At 45.4% G+C, this 12,173-nt stretch overlaps 1 protein-coding gene across 2 annotated transcripts in view; it reads right to left on the minus strand.

Moving 5' to 3' along the window:
• MRRF (mitochondrial ribosome recycling factor) overlaps positions 1 to 12,173 on the minus strand; it is a 20,247-nt gene continuing 8,074 nt past the window's right edge. For both annotated transcript variants that reach the window (XM_050926850.1, XM_050926849.1), the window contains exons 5-7: positions 11,344 to 11,435; positions 4,506 to 4,665; positions 1 to 1,951 (exon numbers count right to left, since the gene is read on the minus strand). In XM_050926850.1, coding sequence (XP_050782807.1) covers positions 1,874 to 1,951; positions 4,506 to 4,665; positions 11,344 to 11,435 — 330 coding nt within the window. In that variant the 3' untranslated portion in view covers positions 1 to 1,873. The remainder of the gene's footprint in view (positions 1,952 to 4,505; positions 4,666 to 11,343; positions 11,436 to 12,173) is intronic.

The raw sequence follows: 12,173 nt of genomic DNA on the forward strand, positions 1-12,173 counted from the left end.
TTTGCTGAGCTGTGTAACCGCCTTGGGCTTACCATTTTCCTTTATTCATTTATCATGATAGACGCTTTCGGCCAAAATACACAAAGCAGAGAAATTGTTGACATGTGGGGCCCAAGTATAAAAAATCTTTCATTCCCGCCCCCGCCCCCTGGTCTGTGCACAAAATAACTTTCTTTTTTTTTTTTTTTGGTTGTTTATTTAAAGACTACAGAGAACTCCGCGCTGCTCAGAACCAAACAGCCTTTGGAGCAGAGTTACTCCCCAGTTCATCATTTCCTCTGTTTATGAAGATAAACTGTGTTCTTGGGATGTACCTGCCGATACTGAGGGGCAGGAAACTGCTACAAAGCATCCAGCGCTTAGAGCAAGTTCTGTTCCCCTGGTGCCCTAAACCATGCACATGATTCCCATTGGAAACTGAGACCCTGCAGTCAGGGTGGGGACCAGAATGTAGCTTTCAGGAGGCGTCTAGCGCTGTGCTTTTGAGTTCTCGATAGGTGAGTTTAGTGCTGGCCAAAGCTGCTGGATTGACAGCTCGGGAGTTTCAAATCTTCTCTGTATCCATGAAACTGCTCCAGCCTGGGCAACAGAAATACCATCCTCCCTGCCCCACCCCTCCCAGCATGCCTCTCTCTATGCCTGAACGGGTAGAGGGTCATCCAGTCTCCTTGGCCTCTCTGCTAAGGGTGCCAACAAGCACGAGGCTCACCACAACCTGCACCTTACGTGCACACTGGTCCACTGCGGATTGGCCTGAGCCCATCAACGTGTGTCATGCAAGCGATTGAGCTTTGTGGTTTTGCTAGATGTAACTGCAGCCTCATTCAGCCACTAGGAGATTTGGGCTGCTCTGCCAGGTGTGCTGCAACCCGCCCGACATACCGTGCTGGGAGCCTTTGTGTGAACAGGGGCCAGGCTGCAGACGAGCGGTACGTAAACTCTCCTGCAAAGGTAAGGGGATGGAGTAACAGGGAACTGCCTGGTCTCTTTTTTAATATCTCCGTTTGATTTTATTTTAGCTGGAAACAAATGACCTGGTTCATAGCAGGGCAATGAACATGTGAGTTACCCTTGGTCGCTTCCTTTTCTTCCCCTAGTATTATGGTTAGGGATAGCTGGAACCCAAAAACTCTAGGCAGAGACTTCAGAATTGAGAGGTACACGGGCCTTCTCTGAAAGGCAGATCCTGCGAGACCAACCTTCTGCTCAGTGTGGCTGGACTCTAGCTAGTGAAAGCCCTGTTTTTTGAGCACTCTTGTTCCATTGGGACAAATCTATGCAGTGCCTTTGTCCAATGCATGAGTTTCAGCCAAGCCGCCTGGGGGAGACACCTGCAGAAGGGCAGGCTTTATGGCCGGGTGGCCCTGCTTGCTGCTATTGACTTTAAGGCCCTGTCTATACCTGGTTAGCAACACTGATATAGTTACACCAGAGAAACTGACCCTAGCTAGTGTAGACAGGCCCTAAGTGGGAATGTCATGGCAGGAAGTGTAAGAAAGAGATCTGCAAAGGGGACAAACATTCTCTAATCTGAGCACCCCACCACTCAGTGCTTTAATGCCAATGGCAGAGAGAGGCTGCTGCCATGGGGAAGGTTGACAACTAAGAGCCATTCCTCAGTTCCTCTTAACCTTATTTTATCCAAATTCAGTTGTCATTGCTTGAATCAATGAAATACAGACTAGATTCCCCCATTCCCAGCAATGATCATGGGCCAATCCCCTGAGTAATCACAGCATAACTCTACTCACGAGGTGTGACCCAGTCTGCCCTGACAGTCACACTAAGCTGCTATGACCAAGCATGGAACATTTGGTCCACGGTTCTCTGCAGTCCATAGTCACTGCTGACTGTGTGTCTGTCCAAGCTGCACTCAGCCAAGGAGCTCCTTGGTCTTCCCTGCCAGGAGCTTGTCCATCTCTGCTGCAGTGTCGTCTGCCATTTGCTGGATCTGTAGCAACATAACATGGCCTTGAGTTAGATCCTTGTAAAGATGGGACACAGGCAATTCCTAACGCAAAGTCCCAGCTCCAAAGCAACCCCGCAGGCAAAATTCTGTTCCCAGTGTAAATCTAGTCACTCCTCTGAAGTCAGTGGAATGTTCTTGTTCTTGGAGTAACTGAGACGGGAAGCCAACTGACTGTGTGGAAGATCAGAAATACATTTCACAAGCTGTCAAAACCCCTGACAGATGCATGTTCCCACCAACACAGTAAGAGGTACATGAGGAATGGTCTGAGCATGCATGTCTCAGAAACAGGATCTCCTGATTTCGAATCCTAGCTCTGTCACTGTTTCCTGCTGCAGCCTTGGGCAAGTCACTTCTCTGTGCCTCCATTTCCCCAGCTGTAAAATGATAGCACCTATTCAAGCACAGGTGCGTTGTGATGAATGTTTGGTAAAGGGCACTGAAATGGAACTCACCACAGGAGTGCCCAGTGTTGCTGATACGGGTTTGAACATTACCACACAGTACGTCCAGTGACCTGTGTGACTCCTCCATCAGCATCCAGTTCTCCCTTAGCCAGATCCCGCCAGTGGTTGCATCTCCCACACTCCCACACACGCAGCATTTAACCTACTCTCCGTACAATTCATTCCGGTCTCTGAAAGGCTCCTGGTGAAAAGCTCTTGGCTGAGACTGACCAGTTGCTCTGCCAAGTCTATTTAATTGACCTAATGTGGGATAGACTGCCGGTGAAACTGGAGGACACCTGATGTCAGAGCCAGAATGTAAAGGACTCGTCTCCTTACTTGCCGTAGCCTTCCTGCTGTTGTAATGAATTGGGCAGTCTGCTAGTGGAAGCTTTTGCTTTTATTTGCAGATCAAGTACCAGACAGATTTACTCCCCTCTGCCATGGAGAATGCAGCACTATTCCAAAAGCCCAGCCTGGTGCTCCAGGATCATGGTATTAAGGCCGGAGACAGGCCAAAATTTCAAAAGAACCTCCTAAATTGTGCTGGCCAGAGTTGTGCATGCACCTATTTGGTGCAACAGCCATGTATCAGAGTTCGATGGGAATCTGCATGTGCAATACAGGTAGAGGTGATTGTTGGGCACATACCATCGCTATTTGTGTGCAGATTTAGGGTCTGCACACTCCAGTCTTACAGGGCCTATTTAGAAGGGTCCAGTATCAATTTGGTCCACAGTTTTTTAGGATCCCAGGTACATGGGAGGTGAACTTGCCTTATGTTGAAAATCCCTGGCACAAGCAAAATCTGAGCTGAGATACTAACCTCACAAATCCAAGAAGCCACCTGACTGCTCTGGAAGAACTGGGGTTTGTTTATAACATGCCGCCTCTTTTTGATTGCACAAACTTTTATGCCAGGAAGTGTTTATCAAAGGTGCCCACAGCACCAGCCTTTGGGCACATGGACACATTCAAAAGATAATTCCTGTTTAACACCAAAGCATCCCCGCCACCGCGAGAGCTAATGCTACTATGGCTTTGTCTACCCCAGGAGCTAGGGATGGGATTTCCCTGCTCTTGTGCACGTGCTCTCACTAGCTCTCATGGAACCGTGTGAGTAGAGATAGCAGAGTAAATGCAGTAGCACAGCGGAGCCCTGTCAAGTACAATTCCCCATGGCTTAGTCGTGCTTCCAGCACCACGGCCCGTGTTCCCACGACGGCACTGCTGTTTGGTCTCACGCTAGCCCAAGCAGGGAAATCACACCCCTCGCTCAGAGTGTAGACATAGCTAAAGTTAACGTCTACCAGCAGCAAGCAAGCAAAGTCGCGCTCTCTGCTGTATTCCTAGAGCTTACTGCTAACAAACAAGGCCTTAATTCAGCAGGGTACTCAGGCATGTGCCTAATCTTAAGCATGAGTAACTGACTTCAGTGAGACTGCCCATATGCTTGAAGTTAGGCATGTGCTGTAGTATCTTGGTGAATCTAGCCAGAAAGCCATAGCAGAGTTCAAGGTTACAAACGTTTGATTAGTGTCATTTCATTGTAGTCAATGGAGCAATGTTGACTCCCACCAGCTGAGGATCTGGCCCTATGTGCTTTGCAAAGTCCATGTGCACTTCCGGCATTGCATAAATGACAATGATAAAACTGCCCCTGAAGATTCAAGCAGCAGGGTGGGACTCTGGCCATCTTGCTGGGTGGGGTATTTGGCACATGCTGCTGCAATAGGCTTGTCAGGCTACTGAAAGTTTGTGGGAACCTTTACTACCTCCCTCCCCGGACCCCTTCAATTTGCATGGGTTCATGCCCCAAAGTTGACTCTGAGTTTCAGGTCTGAACAAATCCAAAATCACTCCATGGAAGGCAGAGGGAGCAGCAGTTATGACTTGTTAAAAAACGAACATAAAAATAGGGCCATGCCCACCCCATCCTCAGGCTCCCCTCAAACCCAGCTCCTAACAAGGGTTTCCTGAAATCTGTGTTTTTGTTACCAAAGCCTGGCACAGCTGGATCTTTCCCATGGGACAGGGCCATCTGGGAGGTCAGGAAACACACCCAACGCACTCCTGGGGAGAGAAAATACCTGCTTTTCTACCAGCTTAATGGTGTCTTCAGACACTGTGCTCTTGGCCTTCTTCACTTGGTTCATGGCATTACTCCGAACCTTTCGCAAGGAGTCCTTAGCCTTGTTCGTAAGCTGTCTGGCAAGTTTGGCCAGGCTTTCACGGTGTTCCCTTGTTACCCTAATCAGGGAGAAGTAAAGGGCGTTAGGGGTAGCATGGACCTGATCTGTTCATTGTGATGTTGTGTGTGTGCAGGATAAACCGGCAGGCTGAGGAAGTACAATCCACTGATCCTGTCCACGCTGGCCTCTTTCAAACAGTTCCTCCTGGGTCTGGGACCACCACCTTTCAAAGTAAGTCATGTAAGTCTCAGGGCTGGAGTGGAAGGCAACAAGCATGGCAGTAGCTTAGGGATTTGGATCAGATCTTATTACGTTTATGGTTTTCTGTGCAGTGCCTGAAAGCCATGCTGAAATGTTTAGGCTTTTCTTTTTTGTGCTGCCAAGGCATCTGCAAGAGTGAAGAGGGAATATCAAAACTTGAGACACTGAGCTGAAAAGTGTAATCCTGCTGTAAAGCTGTGAAGGGGCAGGAGGAAACCCCTTCTCCTCTCCTTGCAACTGCAAGAGTCTGAAAAACAGATCTGGGAGCTATACAGCTTACAGGGTGAATCTCTTTATTCTCTCATTTTCCAGTCATCACTAGCATGCGGGAACTAGACTGGTATTTCCACTGTATTTAACATGCTGTTTGAGAAGAGACCAATACTGCAAAATTTTCTAAAATAATGATTTCAATTTATTTGTATCCAACTCTAGCAGACTGAGATTTCAAACCAGGCTTGTAATTCAGACACAGCTCCTCAGAGTGGGTCAGGTGCTGCAGTCAAACACAGGGAAAACTCCCATGATTCCCCGGTAGCTTCACTTTCTAGATCAGAAAGGAGAGGCATCTAGGTTCCTGAGCATAAGAATAGGGCATTGGAGCTGCAAAGACACTGCCACCCTCAGAGACCCTGGTCAAGTCATTTAATCTCTCGATGCCTCACTCTCCCGGTGTGGAAAACGGGGCTCTGACAGCACCTATTGTGAGGATTATTTAGCTAATGTTTTCCAAGTACCTTGAAGATTAAAAGCCTGTTGCAAGCGCTACATATCATTAGCAAGAGAATGCCTGTCTGCTAGGGGGAGATATTGCAGAATAAACATTTCACAGGAGTATTTAGAAATTGACTGCAACAGGCTAGGTCACTGCAACATTAAAGACAAGGCTCTTCCTGCACAGAAATCAGGAAATGGGGAGTTAGGGTTCCCACAGCAATGTTAGCTCTGCCTCTTTGCGGGTATTAATTACAAAGAGTCTTTCATTACCTGGCAGTTTCTGAACCCTTTCCTAGCTTGCTTCCAGTCCGATAAGTCACATTCCCTTTGATTTCTTCGCTCAGCAGCTGAGTTGCTCAAGGCAGATGTTTGCAGAGGCCCTGACCAATCACAGGCTCATTCATTTATTTCTACCCCAGGTTGGCAAGAGGGAATAAGGACTTTCCAGAGCTGATTATTAAATTATTATTAGGAATGAATTTAGTGTCTGTAAAACGTGCAAGATTTGACAGACCCAGAGACCATAAGTCCAGGACAGATCCAGTGCAGACAGTGGCAGTGCTAGCATCATGACCACACTGCTCTGTTAATGTGCTGCAGCTGCAGTCTGGAGGCAGGCGTTTTGTCTCCATAGCCCTTTGTCTCCTCTGCTGAGCTGTGTCCATGGGAAGGGTGATGGAGATGCCTGGATGGTGACCCAGTTTATTTCACACAGGCAAACATCTGTCATCTTAGACCTGAGCCTGCATTTGAGACATTGACCTAGGAGTGAGAAACTATGAATCAGAACACCAATCCTTTCAGGGCTTCTCTTCTGAAAATTATGAACCAGAAGTCTTGTGGCCTGTGAAAACAGCCACATACCAAAACAGCACAGTCTGTTCATAAGAACGGCCATACGGGTCTGATCAGTGGTCCATCTAGCCAGGATTGTGCCTTCCAACAGTGGCCAATGCCAGCTGCTTCAGACAAGTGATCCATCCTCTGTTGTCCAGTCCCAGCTTCTTACTGTTGGAGGTTTAGGGACACCCAGAGTCTGGGGTTGCATCCCTGACCATCTTGGCTAATAGCCTTTGATGGAGCTCTCCTCCATGAATTTATCTAGTGATACTGTTCAGAAATAGGGGTAAATGAGGTCAGGTTCCCAGACAGCATTTTTAGGGGAGCATCTCTGGGCATTGGAATCTCTACATGACTCTTTTCACTTACTTCCCTGCTAGGCAGAGGGTGTGTTGGTCTGTGGCTAGAGCTCCCCACGTGTGGTAGATCCAGTTTGCTATTTGCTGCTCATCTCCTCACATGTGTGAATGTTTTGTGGATCGTGCTGAGGGTATCGCTCGGCTGCTTAGTGCTGCTGAACCTTTAAGGAAATGTTTGTTTACGCAGTGCTGCCAGATTTCCTATGCTTCTTGGCACAAGGTCACATACCTCCTTATCTGTCTTTATTAATGCCCATTTCTGTTTATCAATCCGTAGTGACATAGGGTTTTCTTTGTGGGTTTTACATTCCACTGAGATTATATGTAGATTCTGAGCTCCTACCACCAATAATGCTACAAAAAGTCTATTTCTTTCAGGCAGCCACTGCTCCTGCTAAGGAATCCATCTATGTGAGGCTGCTGGTTTTAAAGGCCATCCATCCCCCTGAACATGGCAATTCTGGCACCAGCTCTGCTAACCTCACAGCTGATCTGGGCACACTTCGTGTTGGATGTAGGAACTGTTGTCCCTGTCTCCTCTTTAAAGCAAAGTGGTGCAGGGGAAGCCTGAGGTATCTAATCAGAAGTGGGGAAAAGGGTCAAGGTCCTGTGCCTTCTCCATTTCCCTTTCACACCAGCCCACAGAACCAGCTCTGTGCTGGGGTGTGGACACTCCCCACCCTTAGAATTCCAGGAGGCTCCTGCTGGGGTGGTGCCACTTCATATCACCACTAACATGGAGCTGCGAGCAGATAACCAGGACCGAATCCTGGCTATTTAAACCTAATATTTTTTCAAGTGCACAGGGCTCAGATTGCTAGTGATGTCTCCTTGTGTCTCTTTCCGTCAGCAGCCAGTGATCCAAACGTGGCCGCATTTCAATGCTCTCTTATGAGCATGAGGCACATGCACAAACACAGAGGGAAAACAATGCAGGCCACTTCTGATCTCCACTGAAAGACATTTACATTGGTAAGAATGGTTTTGTATCATAAATGCTAGGAATTTCCTGTGAGTGAGAGGGATCAGACAGAGGTACATAGGCGCAAGTGGATACTCTGCTTGTATGATTTGAGATACATGCTGAAAGTTTACGTGCAAGATGAATTACCCAGGACTAGGTGAGAATGACAAACTCTTGTTATGATGAAAGAATTGGAGTACAAGGTTCCAAAACACTTAGTTTTTTTAAATGACATTTCATGAGCCCGTTTGCCCCATACTGGGGACTGTGGCTACTTCTTAAAGAAAAGAATTAAAGCAGAGTAACTGAACTTTCAAATGACTCACTGGACTTTCAGTCAAGTGTGTGTAAAAATATTACTCATTTGTAAACAACATCCAGTCTCTCACAATAGATCTAAAAAGAGATGGCCCTAGCCATGAGGCAATACCACAAAGGGCACAATGTCAGGTCGGATCTGGCTGAGAAATCAAACTGATAGAAATTTTCTCATGTTTTTTTTTTTTAAACTTGAACAGAAACTTTTTTTAATACAAATAAACATTGCGCATGCAGAGTTTGCAACACAAACACTGAAGCCGGTTTGTGCCAGAGGCCCTAAAGGGAAATTGACATGAAAGTGAAAGTAGACAAAAATAAAGCTGACCAGTCTCTATTTATTGTCTAAGCTGAGAGAAATACAAAAACAAAACAAATAGAATACATGGAACAGTTTTGCAATCTAATTTACTTTTCTCTGTTATAATAATTGCAGGCTGTGATCTTGCAACTGGATCGATGTGGATGCAAAGTTTGACCCACATGTATCTGGTTGCTGGATCAGGACTGAAATTACCGTGGTGTGTTATCAACACCACCTGACATTGCAGAGTAGTTGGATTTTTATTAAAAATGATTCATAGCCCAATAACATCACTTTAAAGGGACACTGTCAAACATGATCAATCACATTTCCGTGTGGAAAGTGGTGTATTTACTATAGGTACAAACACCACCTAAAATTGCTCTTTCTAAAGAAAGATAAAAGGAAAATATCTCGGGTTTTTTACTATGCACATTTGACATCACTTTTGCAAAGTCAATTTTGCTGCTGTTTCTCTAGACTAGTCAGTGAGTTTTTCCTTTGTAAATATCAAGCAGAAAAAAAATTACAAAAACTTAAAGAATTTAAAAAAAATCCAAAAATCTATTTTAAAAAAAGATACCTTCATCAAAAACTGGATTTTTTAAAAAAGTAAGTGTTTTGAAACTAATCAAGTTAATGCTGTCCCTTTTTAAAGGCTAGTTGAACCTGCTAATATTTAGTCTTGTCACAAGAGAACAGGTGGGAAACGGCGCTGAATCTGAAATAACGTAGTGACCTGCTGGTCATTTGTCCTCAGTTAGGACTGAGAGAGAAAGAGAGAGAGAGACTGTGTTCTGTTAAGTTGGGACTCCCTGACCTGCCAAATACCCAGGAAAAATGAAACTAAGAATGACAGCAGTGATACCCCAGAGGGGACGATGAAATAAGCAGGACGCATTTCCTAGTGCTGACCGTATGGGTGGGTAGGCAGGCAGCACGACTGCAGTCCTCATCTGCAGCACCACAAAAGAAAATGAGAGAACATACACACTTGTTTGACAACCCTTTAAAAAAAAAAAAAAAAAGTATTTACTGATTTCTGGATTTCTCCTCCCCTGTAATTCATATTCAGGGGTGACCTGAGTGCCCATTAAAAATCAAATTACTGTGTGGCAACCCAAGATCCTAGGCAATTATGAAGATAATAGTGCCCTCCTATTCCATCCTGCCACTCCTTAGGAAAGGGTGAAGGGGAGAGAGCATATGAAAAAAAAAGAACCAGCAAATGGAATGAAAATTCCACTTGGCTTCCCTCAAAGCAACGGACAGCAGCAATTAGAGACTTCTCTGATTGAAATACTTGAAACGCAGTGTAAATTCTTTAAGCAGATCTGTAACACGAGCAAACTTTAGTTTGTCTATTCTTATCCAAAGTCACCTACTTGGAAATACACATAATATACAGTAGGATTCCATCAGGGGCTCTTATGCAAGTTGTTCCAGACCATTCTCCGAGATGTGGGCCCTAATTCATGGGGCTTGGAACACCAATTGTCTGTATTTTTGCAACATTTAGATCTATCTTACGTACCTATCTGGCCCCCATTCCATAGGACAGTGGCGCCTTACAATCTCTAATTTATAATCCTGACTGCACTCTTGTAAGGCAGGGCTGTTATCCCCATTGTACAGACGAGGTCACAAAGAGGCTAAGGGACTTGCCCAAGGTCCCGCGAAGTTTGTGGTGGAGCAGAAATCTGAACCCAGGTCTCCCAAGTATTAGATTAGTGACCTAATCATGTCTCTAGATCTGTGGAGAAGCATTTTATGGAAGTCAGAATGAATAAAAATAAAGCCATGCTCTGATTGGCCTGTTGGGGTTTTTGTCATGTAATTTGCATAATTAAATCCCCAATAAAATGAAGATACATCACTAATCTTCAGAGCAGCCTGACGGGCTGAGGCTGTAACATACACTGATGTCCGCCCCTCCAAGCATCAGCTCTCTATGACTGGAATTCAATGGGAGATGGATCAGACCCTAATTCATCTCAGGTACACCATGGATATGTGCCCATAACAATGACAGATGTTTTGTCAGAAGCTGGGAATGGGCGACAGGGATGGATCACTTGATGATTACCTGTTCTGTTCATTCCCTCTGGGTCACCTGGCATTGGTCACTCTTGGCAGACAGGATACTGGGCTAGATGGATCTTTGATCTGACCCAGTACGGCCGTTCTTATGTTCACACTCCAGTACATTGGTTTGTATCCAGAAGTTAATGGACTTACTCTGGACTCGTACTGCTATAAATACAGGAACTGTTTCAGCCACCACTGTAATGCAGCTGCCTCTGGGGTAGAACCTGACGGCTGTATAACAGCTGCACAGCAATACTGCATAGCAATTTAATGGAAATAGTGAAAGAAGCAGACAATTACAAGTTCCCTCCCGCCTTCTTGGCCGTCACTCCCTCCTGCCACTCCTTCAGCAGCTAGATGATGGTTCATCTCCATGTTACTGATTCATCACTGCATCAATGTGGTTATATGCTGGCGTAACTCCAGTTATTTACAGTAAGGCAGTGGTGAATCAGGCCATGACCTGGGTACTCAATTCAGCTCTCTTAAGAAAGTTAGACTTTAAGGTGCCTGGCCACTGCCGCTGATGCCTTCCTAAATGCAGCGGCCACCCACTGCCTAGCTCCGTTCTGCATAGGGGGAACTGGAAAACAGCAAGGCGGAGCCCCATGTATCAAAAGAATGGATACTGGAATGCTGGAGAATTCGCAGAAACCTCTGGCTTGACACTTGGAAGAGGTTCCATCAGATATTTCTTAAAGGTTTGGGTTTTTTAAAACCCCAGATGTAGCAATATGGAAAGCGACTGTGTCAAGACCTTACAGTAACCATGCATTCGTATCCTCCGGAGTATATGCACCAGGATCACAAATGAAATCCACTGCAGCCCATTACATCATCTCACATAACCATGAATTTAGACAGACAGTCATTATAATTACTTACTTAGGAACTGGCACCCGAATTATTATCCCATCTACTTCCGGGTTCAGGTTCATTCCACTCTCTCTTATAGCCTTGATAGCTGCAGCTGTATTCTGTAAACCAGATCAAAAGGTAAAAGGAATTAGTAAATAATTATTACCAGATGCCAGAACTCTGTCGATAGCTGGCAATCCATCTCACCAGAACATGGAAACATTTAGTTCTGTTACCAGGCCGATCAGGAAGTTACATTGGTGCAGAGTGCTTTGATCAAATGGAATTGCAAACTACGCCCATTCTTGGTACCAGGGTATTAGGGGGCGGGGAGGGGGAGAAAGCAACAACAAAAGAAAACAGTTTTGCTTCTTTGAAACTATTTGAATGGTTTGAGGCAATGCAGATCAAAACCACAATAAATCCCCATAGGACAGCCTGGACTGGGGAAAAGAGAGATGAAAGATTCTCTGACTTTAAAAATTCCAGTTGAATGTTTTACACTAGAAATTGCATAGTGCCAATTTAGAAAAGTTACTAATTTAACTCATGCGGCACTACAATCAAGTTGGGTTAAATCCAGACATTAGTTTGTGGCTGAGGAATGCAACCAGTGCTTTTACAACCAGGCTCAGTTGTCTTTATTTAAGTGTCTCATAATTTATTATTTACTTATTATAACTCTTTCCCTGGTAGCTGCTGTGTGCCAGCATCATGTGGCAATGCCAACATTCCAGCACTGCTCTGACAGCAAGGTACCTGTACACAGGACAGCGCTGGAAGGTCGCTTGGCCCAATACAACAGGTACGCTTGGTAAACAGCAAAGTGATCCAAACTTACCCAACAGCTTCCACGT

Source organism: Gopherus flavomarginatus, chromosome 17 (genome assembly GCF_025201925.1).
Source record: "Gopherus flavomarginatus isolate rGopFla2 chromosome 17, rGopFla2.mat.asm, whole genome shotgun sequence".
In the NCBI taxonomy this organism is placed as follows: Eukaryota; Metazoa; Chordata; order Testudines; family Testudinidae; genus Gopherus; species Gopherus flavomarginatus.